This window comes from Ovis canadensis, chromosome 14, assembly GCF_042477335.2.
Source record: "Ovis canadensis isolate MfBH-ARS-UI-01 breed Bighorn chromosome 14, ARS-UI_OviCan_v2, whole genome shotgun sequence".
NCBI lineage: Eukaryota > Metazoa > Chordata > Mammalia > Artiodactyla > Bovidae > Ovis > Ovis canadensis.
In genome coordinates this window covers 64,648,968-64,665,210 of record NC_091258.1, presented here as the reverse complement: position 1 = coordinate 64,665,210, position 16,243 = coordinate 64,648,968, and the positions used below count along the sequence as shown (strand labels likewise).

Below are 16,243 nucleotides of genomic sequence, written 5' to 3'. Positions count from 1 at the left end.
GAACTCTGCCCAATACTCTGTGATAACCTGTATGAGAAAAGGATCTAAAAGAGAATTAATAAATGTATATGCATAACTAAATAGCTTTGCTATACAGCTGAAACTAACACAGCAGGGTGTGAGCTCAGTCACTTCAGTCGTGTCCGACTCTTTGCCACCCTATGGGCTGTGGCACGCCAGGCTCCTCTGTCCGTGGGGATTCTCCAGGCAAGAATACTGGAGTGGGGGGCCATGCCCTCCTCCAGGGGATCTTCTCCACCTGGGAATTGAAATCATGTTTGCCAGCATCTCCTGCATTGCAGGTGGATTCTTTATCCACTGAGCCACGTGGGAAGCCCATATAACATGGTAAAACAATGGTACTCTATAAAATTAAAATATTAAATAAATAAAGGATTTGTTCTTTCCTGACCTATCTGAAATGTTCTTTCTGGAAATATATTGGGGCTCCTCAGTATGAGGATCTCTGGTCAGGTCCTGCCAGGTTTCTTACTTCCTTCTTGCAGTTAAGTTGTCCCTCCTCCTCAGCGGACTGTAATCTTTGGAAGAACCAGGTGGACTGGGCTCTCTGCCTTGGCATCATTCCTTAATGTAGAACCTGGCACAGATTTGGTCCCCCGATGTTTTTCAAAGGGCATGTTTTCCTTTAAAATAAAAACCAGATATTCTGGAGAGCAATATATGAGTTAGTAGCTCAACTTGAATAAGACAAAGTTAAATTCACAAGTGTCAGAAATAATGAAGGACCTGGAAGCCAGAGCCTAATCTTTGGGTGTAATAGAGGCTGTGGGAGCTGGTGATTGACCTTTAAGTCACCATTCAGGTGAGGTTGCCATTCTTGGCCTTTATGATGTGGAGATTGATAACTGAGGCTAAAACTAAAAACCTGGAGAAGAGCACAGCAACCCACTCCAGTATTCTTGCCTGGAGAATCCCTTGGACAGAGGAGCCTGGCGGGCTACAGTTCATAGGGTTGCACAGAGTCAGACACGACTGAAGAGACTTAGCGCTCACAAAACTAAAAAACGGGTGATATTAAGGGCTATCCAGTTAAGGAACCTAGAAAACCTTCACCTGTGGTTCCAGAAAAGCAGCAAAGAAATTTTCATTTTTGTGACTCTAAGTGGATCACAAAGAAACATTTATTTAGGGACCTGCCTGGCAGTCCAGTTGTTAAGACTCTGAAGTTCCATCCCTGGTTGGGGGAACTAAGATCCCGCATGCTAGCACTGTGCGGCCAAAATAAAAGAGAAGAAATATTTATTTAAGGAAATACACTGAATATCAGTAGAACAGCAAAAGTCTGTGAGATTTGGAATGATGCTCTGTATGTGCCTCCAGCTCTGGTTGATGAAAGTAACGTTAACTGGGTGTAGCAAAAAGAAGGTTCCTGGGCTTCCCTGCGGGTCCAGTGGTTAAGAATGCACCTTGAAATGCAAGGGACACCAGTTTGATCCTTGGTTCAGGAAGATCCCACATGCCTCAGGGCAACTGAACACATGCACTGCCTGTACGGAGCCCGTGGGCCACAGTTCCTGAAGCCAGAGCACCATTGAGCCCAGGCTCTGTGACAAGAGGAGCCGCAACAGTGAGAAGACTTCAAGCAGCCCTGGAGAGTAGCCCCTGCTTACCAAACTAGAGAAAGCCCTCGCTCAGCAAGGAAGACCCTTAAAGATATAAAAGTGAAAAATAGAAGCCAGATTCCCTCATCCCCGTTCTCCAGCCAACGACTATATAGCATCATTGTCAGCGGGGCAGGCTTCCAGCTTTACTCACCCCGCTCAATTCCGTGTCGCAGATGGATAGAGGGAGATTTCGGGCAAGTGCGATCGAGAGGCTAGAGACTGTCTCCTCCAACCCAGCTTCAATCATGGGGCTGAAGCTCCAATCAGCAAACAGCAAGCTGAGAATACGGGGGTCTCCATCACCCTTACTCCAGCCTGCTTGTAGTGAAGAGTCTCCACGCCAGGAGACGCAAGCCAAGAAGACCAGAGGCTACCACCCCTGCCAAGTGTCCTGTTAATAACAAAGCAGGTGTGGCATTCTGAAAAAATCTCTCCACTGTCCTTGCCTCCAGCTCCCTAACTGTGGCTCAGAGATGCAGACAAGAACGGAGAGCTTTAAGGTTCTTTCCACAGAAAGCGACTTTATTTGGAACAGAAAGGGAGGCTGGGGGCGGGGGGTGCGGGGGAGTTCATGACTAAGGACACTCTGCAAACAACGGAGATCAAAAATAATTTTTTTAATGAAGGCCATTTTTTAAGTCTTTACTGAATTTGTTACAATATTGCTTTTGTTTTATGTTTTGGTGGGTTGTTTTTTTTTTTTTGGCTGTGAGATATGTGGGATCTTAGCTCCCTGCTGTTGCTGCTGTTAAGTCGCTTCAGTCATATCCGACCAGGGATCAAATCTGCACACCCTTAAGTGGAAGGTGAAGTCTTAACTGGACTCTCAGGGACATCCCCAACAATGGAGATTTTGGTGGTAAGCAATGAAGAGGCGACTAGTAGCCCCACCGTGTCAACTAATTAAACCCTAGGCTCACTGTCTAACAAAAGAGAACTAGAGAAAGAGATAACTAACAGGAGTCCTCTGGGGGTCAGGACAAACTCAAAGCTTGGCCTCGGAAACGACCCTTGACTGAATTTAATAGAGTCTGAATGTAAAGCAATTTATATCCCAGGCACTGTCAAAAACAATAGGATAGGTGCTTTCCTGGGGGGTCCAATAGTTAAGAATCCACCTGCCAATGCAGGGGACACGGGTTCCATCCCCGGTCGAGGAAGCTTTCGCATGCTGTGGGGCAACTAAGCTCATGGGCCACAATTATTGAGCCCTAGAGCCTGTCCCCTGCAGCAGGGGAGGCTGCAGCAATGAGAAGCCTGTGCACTGCAGCAAGAGAGTAGCCCCTGCTCACTGCAGCAAGACAGTAGCCTGTGCAGGGCAGCAAAGGCCCATTGCAGCCAAAAATAAATTTAAATTTTTTTTTAAAAAAAGAAGAATCAGCCAGAAACTACTGGGACCTAAGAGCTGGGTGTGATAACCAGAGAGATTGGGGGAAAGACAGACAGGTGGCCTTGGTAGAACCACTGTCTTTCCAGGTAGACTGTGTGTATGCCCAAAGGAGGTGCCCTCCCAAAGGGAAGACTAACATCAGAGGCTCTCTGCAGAGAAAATAGACATCACTGAAATAGTCTAGCCAAGTCACTGAACAAACAAACAGACAAGCAAAGAACAACAAAAGGAAGCCTGTTGTTTATTATTATTGCTGGTTCTAATCAGTATCCAGAGTAGGGACAATGTATTATATAAAATGTTCAGGTTTCAATAAAAATACTGGACACTTATAATGATACAAGAAAGTAAGACTCTTATACAAAGTTGCAGGTTACAAAATAAATTTTAAAATCAATTGTATTTCGATAATACACTGGCAATGAATACTCTAAAAACAAAATTAATAAAAATATCAAAAAGAATAAAACACTTGTTCAGTTGCTAAAGAAGCACAAATTATTTTAAAAAATCAGAAACTATTTCTGAAAGAAATTAAGAAAGGCCTAAATAAATGGAAAGACCCCACGTTCATGGATTGGAAGACTTAAAATACTGTTAAGATGGCCTGTGCCCTTGTGCTTAGCCACTCCGTCATGTCCGACTCTTTGAGACCTCAGGGAGGGACTGTAGCCCGCCAGGCTCCTCTATCCCATGGGATTTCCCAGGCAAGAATGCTGGAATGGGTTGCCATTTTCTTCTCCAGGGGATCTTCCTGATCCAGCGACTGAACCCACGTCTCCTGAATTGCAGGCAGATTCTTTACTGTCTGAGCCACTAGGGAAGCCCATTAAGATGGCAATACCCCCAAACTGATCCAGAGATTCAACTCAGTCCTTATCAAAACTCCAGCTTTCTTCTTATTCTAAGATTTGTGTGGAAACTCAAGGGACCCAGAATAATTTAAGCAGTCTTTTTTTTTGTTTTCCAAGATTTGTGTTTTAAAATCATTTAATTTTTTTTTTTTTTTTTACTTTGGCCACACCACACAGCTATTGGGATCTCCGTTCCCTGACCAAGGATTGAATCTGGGCCATGGCAGAGACAGCCCAGAATCCTAATTACTTAGGTCTCCAGAGAACTGCCCAAACTAGTTAATTTATACAAGTGATATTTTGCTACAAAATAATTTTCTTACTTTAAAAAATACATATAGTGCAAATTTAATGTGTTGCGCACCTGAAGATTATGTCTGCCACCTTTTGTTTATCTGTTCCCCTAGTCGTGGATATTTGAGTTGCCTCCGACTCCCTACAAAAATGCACGGAGGGGTTATACAAATTGTAGTTCCAAAGTTTTTAGTGTAGAGCAAGGAACAGATAAATTGCCCAATAAATGATTATTGTCTTCATTAACATTAAACAATAATAAAAGAATCTGAACAACTAATTCTGCAACCCCTGATCAAAACTCACCTCCCACTCTGACATCACTGCCCTAAACGAGGATGTGCCCATCTGGGTACTAAAACATCATCACAAAACAAAGGAATTTTCAGATTCTTTCCTTTCTGCAGTGCTCATCCTTCTCAGACTTCTGCCTCTCTTCTTGTCTACTCTCTAGAACTTACTGCCTTTTTTTTTTTTCTTTCTCATTAGCATCAAGTTTCAGGTAATCAGCGGCAGTTGGTGGTGGTTAGTTTTGTTGTTTCTTTTTTTTAAAGATTTCTTTGGAGAGGGTTGTTGGCAGAATAAGGAGTTTAGGGGTTTTTTATTTAGACTTTACATTTTATTTATTTATTCATTTACGGCTGCACTGTGTCTTCATTGCTTTGAGTGGGCTTTCTCTACTTGTGGCCAGCTGGGGCTACTCTTCATTGTGGTGTGTGGGCTCTATACTCCAGCTCAGTACTTGTATCATACAGGTTTAGTTGCCCCACAGCATGTGGGATCTTTCTAGACCAGGAATTGAACCCACGTCCTCTGCACTGGCAGACAGATTCTTAACCATTGGACCACCAGGCAAGTCCCTAGTTTTGTTGTTCAAGAGGAATGTGTGTGCATGCATAGTAGAAGTTTGAAAGTGAAAAGTGAAAGTGTTAGTGAGTCGTGTCTAACTCTGCGACTCCATGGACGGTAGTCCACCAGGCTCCTCTGTCTGTGGAATTCTCCAAGCAAGAATACTGGAGTGGGAAGCCATTTCCTTCTCCGGGGGAGTCTTCCTGACCCAGGAATCAAATCCACATTTCCTGTATTGCAGGCAGATTCTTTACCATCTGAGTCACCCAGGAAGACTCAACAGCGGAAGTTTGGCTCACTTCAATAAGCAGTTCCGGAAGACCCGTAACATCAAGTTGCCAGTCACATTTCATGGATGCTATTAAGTCGTAAAGCTGTCGGAAACAATGCCTGTCCCTGAAGTGTTGTTACCTTGTCTGGGGAGGTTATACATTGTGTGGGAACAGTATGATATTGAAGGGAAGCTGGCAGGTACGTCAGGGCTCTGTGGAGGGAGATCAGTGCCAGCGAAATCAAGCAAGGTCTGCTGGAGTTGCAGGGAGGCATCTAGTGGGACCCTCCAGGGTGGGTAAATGGGAACAGGAGATGGAGTTTCAGAGAGGAAAGGACACAAATGCAGCCCTAGAGGGAGAGACGAGTATCATGGGTGATGTGGAGGCTGACGTGGGTGGGTGAAGTATCTACATGGCAGGGTTATATTTTGCTGTCACTTTTATCTGCCTACACTCCCGTTCTTCTTCTTCTTCTTTTTTTTTCCATATTTTTGGCTGCACTAGGTCTTCCTTGTTGCACACAGGCTTTCTTCTAGTTGCAGTGCCCGAGCTTCCCGTTGTGGTCGCTCTCTTGCTACAGAGCCCAGGCTCTAGGGCGTGTGGGGTCAGTAGTTTCCACCACCCGGGCTTAGTTGCCCCGCAGCATGTGGGATCTTCCTAGAACAAGGATGGAACCAGTGTCCCCTGCACTGCAAGGGGAACTCTTTAACTACTGGACCAAGGGGGAAGCCCCCCATTCTTTGTATTACTTCTCTTGCCCTTTCTCCTCCAGTTAGTCAGTAGGCCTATTACTCTAGAAATGCAAAGAGCCAAAAACACCTTTATGTTGAGCCTTGAAGTTTCAAAAGAGATTATGTAAATTGAAATGGAAGTAGATGTAATTCCAAAGGCCTAACTTTTGCTTATTAGACATGGAATTTTTAAGTTTCAGTGTAAGAATGAAGGCTTTATGGTATGAGTGGTTTTTTTTTTGTTGTTTATTTGTTTTTAAGCTATTCATCTTATGGAATTTCAGTTTCTTGATCAGGGATTGAACCTGGGCCCTAGTGTTTGTTGGCAGTCAAAATCTTGGCTTTCTCTGCCCCACAAAGAGAAATAAAAATACAGAGATAGAGTTGAAAACAATAGGTGGCTTAAATTCTCAGCTGGCAGAGGGGAAAGCTAGGCTCATGCCTCAAGAGCTGTGCCCACCCCACCGTGAGGAGCCTAGGGGCTTATATAAGATGAGGGCTTGAAATGGGGGCGGGGTGGGGGGGGTCAGTGATGAGGATCAAAGGTGTTAGGGTCTTGTCTTCTCCCTCCTGCATTGTTTCAAAATAGCCACAGGCTGGTGTCAGGTAGCCTCCGGCAGTCTGGAGGCCCAGTAGTTGGGTCTATTGTCTTCTGTGTATTGTTATAGAGGCCTCCTTTCTGATCTGCAAGAAGAGAAAAACTACAAGGGTTGGTTTGTAGAGAGTGGTAAGCACCAGATACAGAATGTAATTAGCATAGAATCAAAGGATAAGAGGTGCAAAATGTAGCTCATGCAGAATTAGGGGTCAGAAAAGAAAATTTAGTTGCAGACTACAAATAAGAAAGTGAAATTGCTCAATTGAGTCTGACTCTTTGCAACCCCATGGACTGTAGCCATGGGGTTTTCCTGGCAAGAATACTGGAGTGGGTTGCCATTTCCTTCTCCAGGAGATCTTCCCGATTTGAACCCAGGTCTCCCGTATTGTAGGCAGACGCTTTACCATCTGAGCCACCAGGGAAGTCACATAAATAAGAAACAAAGTAAAAACATCCCTGGTGGCTCAAATGGTAAAAAAAAAAAAAAAAAATGTGCCTGCAATGTAGGAGATCCAGGTTCAATCCCTGGACCAGGAAGGTCCCCTGGAGAAGGGAATGGTTACCCACTCCAGTATTCTTGCTTGGAGAATCCTATGGACAGAAAAGCCTGGCAGGCTATAATCCTTGGGGGTTGCAAAGAGTCCGACAGGACAGAACTACTAACGTTTTCACTTTCAAAGTAAAAACTAGGAATGTTCAGGCCTGTTCACTGTTCTGTTTACCTTCTTTGTTCTCAGAAAAGGGAAAGAAAAACGCATTCCTCTTTTTTCCTTTTCACTGCAAAATAGGCCCTCAGCAGTGAGAGGGCCAAGTCCCCAACCACTGGACTGGCAGGGAATTCTTATGGCATGATTGTTGAAAAAAGAAAAAATAGATATGAGAAGAATGTGTGCTAGTGGCCTGTAGGTGGTGGGTAATAAATTCCAGGGTCTAGGTCCCATCTCTTTCCCAGGGACCTTAGGAAAAAGCAAGTCTCTATGAAATTATCTTTTCTCCAGAACTTGGAGGAATTTCATCTATTATATGGGATTCCTAGGCTGCTTCAGATTCCTGGAGGACCTCAGTGGGATTTCAGAGCAGTTGGAAGAGGCTCCAGAGTGGTTAAGAGGGATGGCAGAGCTCACAGGGCCTGCATGGAGCCCATGAACACCAGACCAGATCAAAGGTTTCCCAGTGGAAGCCAGCAGGACTGGAAGCTGAGAACCAGACATCAGTAAGAACTTGAACTTCAGCTGCATGAGGGGTGAAAACTAGACAGTCACCTCATTCCCACCAGCACTACTGCAAAGCTGTGGATAAAGAGAGTGGAAAGGAAAAGAAGCCCTGAATTGATCGATTAGATCTGAAATGATGCTTCCCCATCTGCCTACAATGCAAGAGACCTGGGTTCAATCCCTGGTTCGAGAAGATGCCCTGGAGAAGGGAATGACAGCCTCCTCCAATATCCTTGCCTGGGAAATCACATGGACAGAGGAGCCTGGCAGACGACAGTCCACGAGGTTGCAGAGTATAGACACGACTGAGCGACGAAGCATGAGCAGGGGATCTGAAATGGCTGAGAAAACTCTGGCTGAATTTATAACAATTTATTCAAACAGGTTAAGTTTCTTTTTCTTCTTCTTCTTCTTTTTTCATAATTACTTGGCCCTGCTGGGTCTTAGTTGCAGCATAAGAACTCTTGATTGTGGCATATGAGATCGAGTTCCCTGACCAGAGATTAAACTGGGCTCCCTGAACTGGAAGCACAGAGTCTTAGCCACTGGATCACCAGGGAAGTCCCAAACTGATTAGGTTTTATCTACCACTAGGTAGCAGCAGCAGCAGGTAGAATGGGGGATTGTTATAAGCAAAAGTATCATAAAAATTAGTCATACATTTGAATAGCTTATATATTTATATTATGAAATTAGAAAGTTTGCACACTTGAGTTTTTGGCCTGAGAAATTTGTTCATGCCATGTCAAGCTTATTAGCATATTATAATTTTTTAAATACCAAAACTATTCACAGGCCAAATTTTTTAAAATGGTAGCTTTCCTTCATTCACTCTGGAATGTCTTCTGCAACTGTATTCAGTGCCATTAAGAAACCAGCATCAGATTTCAATCATGGCGGCTTCCATTTCGGGCTACACCTTCAGGGCTGTGTGTTTCCACAGCGCCAACAGCAACGCTGACCACCTGCAACTCTCTTCTTCCATTGCTCTCAGGAAGGATTTTTTCGGGGAGAGGTAAGGCGAGAGGAAACCCTCAGCATCAGTGACTCCAAAATCATCAACACAGAATTTCTGCAAGTAATTGAAATCCATAACCATCAGCCTTGTTCAAGACTTTTTAGTTTTTATGACTATGCAAGCAAAGGTAATGAAGAGAGCTTGGACAGGATTCTTCAGGATCGGAGAAAGAAGGTTATTGGGTGGTACCGATTCCAGTGAAACACACAGCAGCAGATGTTATACAGAGAGCAAGTGATCCATAAGCAGCTCACCTGCACCCTCGGGGCGGCTGACCTCATCTTCCTCCCCTTCAGCTTCATCTCCATGCCAACAATTCCACTCATGCTTTAGAATATGTTCTGTTTAGATACAAGATATAATTAAAGGCTATCCCTCACTATTCCCAATCTAGGCAATACTAGCCAGCAAGAATATAAGGCGTCTTCAGTGCCAAATACTTCTTAGAATTATGCCAAAGTTATTAAAGAACATGGTACTGACTTTTTTTGACAAGGACAGACTAATGAAAGCCATCAGGGTGATTTATCAGGTTTATAACGTGGTTCAGCAGAAAGTGCAAGCAGTGCGTGCAACTGTAGAAAAGAGCGAGCAAGTTGTTGAATCTTGTCAGGCAGAAGTGAACCAGTTAAGAAGACAGATCACTCAGAGGAAGAATGAAAAGGAAAAAGAAAGACGATTGCCGCAGGCAACACTAAGCAGACAGATGCCATCTGAAAGTGTGGACCCCACCTTCAGCCCTCAGATGCTCTATCCAGGGTTCACAGCAGAAGGTCAAAGTACACCTGGAGATGCAGAGGCCTCAGACCCGCCTCTGCCTAATTCTGATCTTCACCCAAACAATCAAGAAAGTACTCTGAGCCATTCTCACATGGAAACTAGCATGTTTATGCCTCAACCTCAAGTCATGGACTCCTCCAGTTATGCCTCCACCAATGCTGGACTGAAATATCCTGAAAGTGGAGCAGACCCCCTCCTTCCCACAGAGCAGCTGGAGACAGTGCTGAGTAATCACACGACAGTGATTGTGAAAATTTGATTGACCCTACAGAGTCCTCTAATAGTGAATACTCACATTCAAGGGATTCTGGACCCATGACACATCCTGACGAGGGCTCCAGGAATGCTTAGACCTCCCAGATTTAACTGAACGCAAGAAACTCTCCAGTTAGCACTGTTTTTCTTAATCGCTAATTGAGAGAGTTTTTGAGGACTTCCTCTTGGGCGAGAACTGCTCTCTCAGACCCCTGGACTCCCCAAGACAAGTTTCTGGGCACAGACTTTGGAGGAGCCTCCAAGGGGTCCATGTGGGGTCCTTGCCTGCAGACACAGTGCAAGGCTCACACCAGAGTCATTAAGATAATCAAATTGTCCGAATTCTGGTGCAATTCATGATGTACTGGTAAATTTAGGCAAAGATAAATTTATCAATGCCGTTTCTGTTCTTTAAAATAATTTGGAAATTAGAGACTAACCACAATTAATCTGTAAATGTTCTATAAACAAAAACCTCATCTCTTGCATTATCATGCCTTCAAATTTACTTTTTAAAAGGAAAACTAGTTTAGCAGCAATGTTCAAAGATTGGAGCAAATCAGATGTACCTTCTTTTGTCTGCATGACTTTGTGAGATCAAAAGAGAGGGCTTTGTTTCCACTTTTTTTCTACTCGCCTGATATGTGTTGTCACTTAAAATGGTTGCCTTTAAAAAAAAATGTAGGAATACTAATTACCAGTAAGTTATCATCCAAATAAGTATGTCATAAAATAAATTACTTGTTTTTCTTTCAGGGAATTCCAATGACTGTTATGTTGCACTAGCCATGTTTATGGTCTCTGTTCTGGAGTCTTTTTTTTTTTTAATGTTTCTGTTCTTTTTTTATATAAATTTATTTAGTTTGATTGGAGGTTGTTCTGGAGTCATAAATGAAGTACACACAACAGTATAACAGAAAGGAGTTATGTTCTAGACCCGAGTTTTACGAAGAACAGACTCCAGACACCATGGATTTAGCCAAGTTCGTACATAAAGGAGATAACTTGTGTAGATCTTCTGACAAATCCTAGTGTTAGTCTTATTTGTGGAAGAAAGACATTTAATAAACTGTTTGGGAAGCTTGGTTATTGAACAGAGATTCATTTTCAATCGGAATAACCATACTTTTTAAAGTTACCGTTTGGCATATAGCTGTGGAATGTGTAGAGACTGTCTTTGGGGATGCACTTAACATTTTTATTTACTGCTTCTTTTCTAGTTTTGCCCAGAATGTGTGAAACCACTACAGAACTTCATGAGTATGACATGCTCCTGGTTTGGAAAAGACAAGACCCCTTCTCCATTTATGGCAGGGCCAGCCCACAAAGCTAATGCCATGGATTATAACTGCCTTTTCTTTGGACTAGTTACAACCTGTAAGAATAAGGAAGTTGTTAAAAAAAAAAAAAAAAAAAAGCTTAAAATCCAGGTTCTGAAAAAGTAGTTTCGTTTTCTAAGAAAGAAGTTTTAGTCTGACTGGAAATTAAGTGCTCAAACTGCCATTCTTCAGGTAGTCACTCGACGGATTCTGTATCTTCCTACTCTCCAGTTTTACTGGCCTATACCACTGCCATTTGATTTGAAATGTTTCAGGGCTTCCCTTGTGGCTCAGCTGGTAAAGAATCTGCCTGCAATGTGGGAGACCTGGGTTTGATCCCTGGGTTGGGAAGATCCCCTGGAGAAGGGAAAGGCTACCCACTCCAGTATTCTGGCCTGGAGAGTACAGTCCATGGGGTCACAAAGAGTCGGATATGACTGGGCAACTTTCACATCACTTCACTTCAGACCGCTTTATCCGCGAATGTGTTCCAGTGTTTACCAGCTACCTTCTCGTGGCTTCAGCACCAGTGTGAATTTTCTTATCTTTTTAAGTGCCATCACCATCTCCTCTGTTCAGATTTTGACATTCAGGAAAACATTTTTATTTTTATGCCATACTGAAACCTACAATGTATATCTGACAAAGCAGTTAAATGTGACAGTAAAAACTTATTTAATCATGAAAAAAAAAAAAAAAAAGAAACCAGTGTCTTATAGGAAACACCCACTTGTCTTTTTTGGTTTATTTTATTTGTTTCTGATTTTGTGTTTTACCTTGAATAGTATTTACCAGCTATGGCTCTGAATGCTTGTAATTTCCCACATTTATATGTCCCCTCATTAAGTTAACATTTTGTTGGTGTTTCTTCTCACTCTTTAGATTTACCAAACTGACACAATGGAGAGCTGGATGCCTAAGAACAAAGATAAAATATTAACTTGTGTGAGGAAACTTTAACTCCAAAAGTTAGAACTAGAGAACTTTCTAGAAAGAACTTGGCTGGACTATGCTACGATCAGCCTCCCTGTCCTTTGTGGGAGGGGTCAACAGTTTGCAATGAAAGTCTCTCCTCCCACCTCCAGTGCAATTTATTGTATGTCTGTTAAGTCTCAATAAAGCTGCTTTTTAAAAAATGAAAAAAGTCTGTTTCTCTTTACTCTTTTACTTTTCTCTATATAGCTCCTGTATCACTGGAGTCTTTTACAATAACATAGACTTTATGTATTCTTGAGTAATAAGTTAAATAAAAAAGCGTAAGAATTTGAAAAAAAAAACAAAAACAAAACCTCCCCATCCACATTACTGTTTGGCTCACACTCACCAGAACCTATGGAGCCCTAGCTCCATCCTAAGTTCTCTCTGTCCACTGAGGAGGCATTAAGTAAGCAGCAGAGTTGAAAAAGAATGATATAAAGTGGGCAAGGAACAAACAGGATAGGGGAGACAGGGCCCATTGTAACTGAAGAATTGGAATCTGATTTTTCTGACACACCTCCCCAGGAATTATTAGAACCCCAAAGCACATGATTTTGGCCTTACGACTGGGTTGGGAGTGTTCTAGAGGAGGATAATGTTAGTCTCCTGTCTAGCCAGCAAGAGAAGGAAGCCTACTACAGTGAAAGGAATACCAGACTTTATGGCTTTGTCCATAGCTATGTAAGTGTGAGAAATTCACTCAAGTTTTTGAGATCTTTGATTCCCTTTCTGCAGATGTGTGGGTTGGAGACCACGAATTTTAAGGACCCTCTTAGCTCAATAACACCACGTCTAGTCTTGAGGCATACACAAATCACAGCAGAAACTTTACTAGAAATGTCAAATACATTCACAGGAGCTGCTCTTCAAATCTCCACCTGCTCCTCAAGCTGCCAACGATCAGTCTGAAGAGATGATTAGGGACCAGAAGCACTCCCTCCAAGGACAAGCAGTAACAGCATCAGCAGTAGCTTTAACTTCCAAACTGAAGTGTGAAGCCACGTGGCCCCACTGTCAATCTTTCGGGTCGAAATGGACATGAAGGGGCAAGTTTCCTTCACCCACAGAGGTCCTATTTTAAAGACCCCAGACATCAGCCTGCAACCAATGATCGATGTACAGCCTTTGACCTCCAAAAGTGAGTTGACATTTCCTGTGGAACAAGGACGGGGTGACACATAGATGTTTGAGGAAATCAGAGGGGAATCCAGTCCTCACCTCATTCCTGGAACTCAGTGTCAGAACCTCGTAGGCTACATGCACATGCCTGAGGTTTTCTGGCCTCTGAAACCATCAGAGGTTCGGCTTACCTTCAGCGATCTGGAGTTTCCCCTGATAGCATCGATCTGTATCATTGGGGCAGGCCAGAGAAGGAGCATTCAAACAGGACCCCACAGCCAGACAGGTTGGGCAGTGGAGGCCTGTTGTCCCTTTGGTTTCTGAAGAGTGAAGAGAGAGAAAGTTAAGGATGTGTCCTGCCTCTGGAGTTATCTCTCCTTGCTGCCTTCTCTTCCTTGAGTCTTTCCTGCTGATGCCTCTCTACTCAGGGCCTGTTACTACCACCTCCCCATCCCTTTCCAACTGATTTCTGTGCTGTCAGAACACAATCCAACATGACTTCCAAACTGTGCATAGGTGTGGAGGTACAGATACACAAAGGACCCAGTTCCTGCCATCTAGGATCACTGTCCTGAAAAGGACAGACATGTAAGTAATTAGCTACCATACAACCCTGTGAGCACTGTGGCCACGGTATGGCAGCAAAGAAATGGAAGAATGCTTAATTATCTAAAATAATTTGGTTGAATTTTTCCCAGAATAGACACCTCAGTTGAGATGGAGGAAGAACAGAGGTTAGCTGTGTGAAGTGGGGGTTGCGTGAGGGTGAAAAAGGCAACAGCAAGGACAGAGGCCTGGAAGTGTGAGCTGGCTTGGTGGATTTGGGAATTGTGAGAAATCACCAGGTGTTGATATTCAGCTGGTAGGCACAGACAGGCAGGGCTGGACTGTTTTTTATAGCCAGCATCCATTCTGATTGGTCAGTAGCATCTCCATTGTTAAAATATTTTGAATCCTGCCCTAGCTAAAACACAATAAATGAGGGAAGAGAAGAAAATGACCTGAAAAGGTAGGTGTGGCCAGGTTACTGTAGACTTTGAGGACAAATGCAGGAACGGGGCTGTGGCCACACGGCAATGGGGAAGCTGGAGCAGTTAGACTGATGCCACCAGCCTGCTCAGAAACCTCCACTGACATCTTATTGCTTAATAAACCCCAAATCCACTTTACACTGCAGCCTTCACTGATGTCCCTCTGCTTGGAGTACTGTTTACAGTACTCCGAGGTGACAATTTAGAAAAAGAGAGACAAGCAGAAGGTCTGAGGTTCTTTTGTGTATGGCCCACTTGAACCTAAACCAAGTAAGAACACAGAGAAGGAAGCCTCCCATTTTCTTTTCAGGAGTGTATAGAGTTTCTCTTATGGGGGAAGAGCACCCATCTCTCCCCTCACAGGGTACCTTGTTTGGTCTCTTGTATATTCCATATATCATATAATCCCTCTCTGTTGTTGCAAAAGGGATCCTCGCAGTAATTACTGTAGGAGATTGCAACTAGGCCAGGGTCTGCAGCGTGCCTGATATACGTTATTGCCGGTGTCCCATCCAAGCTGCAGCTCTTAGTGGCCAAAATCGCTGTCTTGGTCCCTGCTGTGAGACAGGAAGGAAAGAAAGCGGGTGGGGATGCTACTGTTTGGCCTGGGGAAAGGGGAACAGTCTTAACATGAACATAATCCTCTCCCCTCTACCCCGCCCCCACCAACCCAATCGCCCCTTTCTCATTTTACCAGTTTTGACCAGCAGGATGGTTTCCTGGCACAATGCCCCATTGTCACAAGCTTCAACTTTCTCTGAGGTCCAGTTGAACGTGTTTGCTGGATCCTCTTGGATACCCGTGAATGTACCCTTTTGACAAAACAATTTCTGTGCCACTGGGGAGAAAAGGAGATAAAGATGAGCACTTGTCCTTCTCTGCCGGGGCCCCAAATCACTCTTTTTTCACCAGAAATCCACCCTCCTTGACCCAACCACTCCCTACCCCCACATCTCCAATACATACTGATCAAGGTCGAGGCTCCTACAAGAAACAGCAGCAGCAGACCCTGAAAGTGACAGGCTCCCATGGCTTCTTTTAGAGACATCTGGAAGAACTGATCAGGATCTGTGATTTGATGGACATGGACAGGAAGCTTTTCAGCCACATGGAATAAGATAAAATCTGAGCAAGCACCGACTTAAGGGCAGAGCTTACAGGGATATATAAAACGATGGCTTCTAAAGTCATTCTTTCCTGATCTAGCTTGTGAGTTTCGGCAACTTAACTAGTTAACAAGCCTCGGTTTCCATAGCTGTACTTCTCAGACTCGGCCACCCATACCAACGAGCTCCACAACCTGTACTCTCCAACCTCTGGAGCCATAATCCGGCCTACAGGCCCCTTCTCCCTCAGACTCTAGAGTCCAGATTCAAACCTATGCCCTGGAGGCTCAGCTCTCTCGGCCTCCATCTTCATCCGAACCCGGGATTCTGAGATCTCAGCCTGGTCCTAACTAAGGATCCAGGAGTTTGGGTTCAGCCACCTTTCCTGGCAGGACGCGTGATTCTGGGCACCCAGCCCTCCCCCTCTCAGATCAACAAGCGCAAGGCTCCAGCTTTCGCCCCGCTAACTCCAGGAGTCCCGCTCCCACCCCAGCCTTATCTTTACCCAGGACCCAGGAAACTGGGTCCTCAGCCCCTCTTTTTCTCTTTAAGGGACCAAAATTCCTCCTGACTTCCAGATAATCTCACAAAAATATACTGGTGCTGAAGCAACGCCCTGGAACGCTAACACTCTCGCAACCCCGCCTTCTCCTTCAAGCTCCCTCAGGCACGGAAGGCGGGACCTGTTTCACGCGACAGCTCATTCGAAGCCCCATTGGTTGACACAAAAGAGTCTTCTAGCTCATTGGATGAGCCTGGAGGAACCCCCGCACCCCATTGGCCTATCCTTGACCGGCTTGGAACATACAC

At 44.2% G+C, this 16,243-nt stretch overlaps 1 protein-coding gene and 1 pseudogene across 1 annotated transcript; one reads left to right on the top strand and one right to left on the bottom strand.

Annotated features, from left to right (window-relative positions):
- The first annotated feature begins 8,720 nt into the window (after positions 1–8,720).
- Positions 8,721–9,991, top strand: LOC138418946 (BRISC complex subunit Abraxas 2-like; annotated as a pseudogene).
- A 710-nt stretch (positions 9,992–10,701) lies between these two features.
- On the bottom strand, positions 10,702–15,389 carry TEX101 (testis expressed 101). The gene is made up of 6 exons (XM_069550955.1): positions 15,294–15,389; positions 15,022–15,165; positions 14,696–14,884; positions 13,488–13,616; positions 13,056–13,330; positions 10,702–12,115 (listed from the first exon to the last, which is right to left on the bottom strand). Exons 1-5 carry the CDS (start codon positions 15,373–15,375, stop codon positions 13,095–13,097), a joined length of 780 nt encoding a protein of 259 aa, XP_069407056.1. The 5' UTR covers positions 15,376–15,389; the 3' UTR covers positions 10,702–12,115; positions 13,056–13,094.
- Positions 15,390–16,243: the final 854 nt, after the last annotated feature.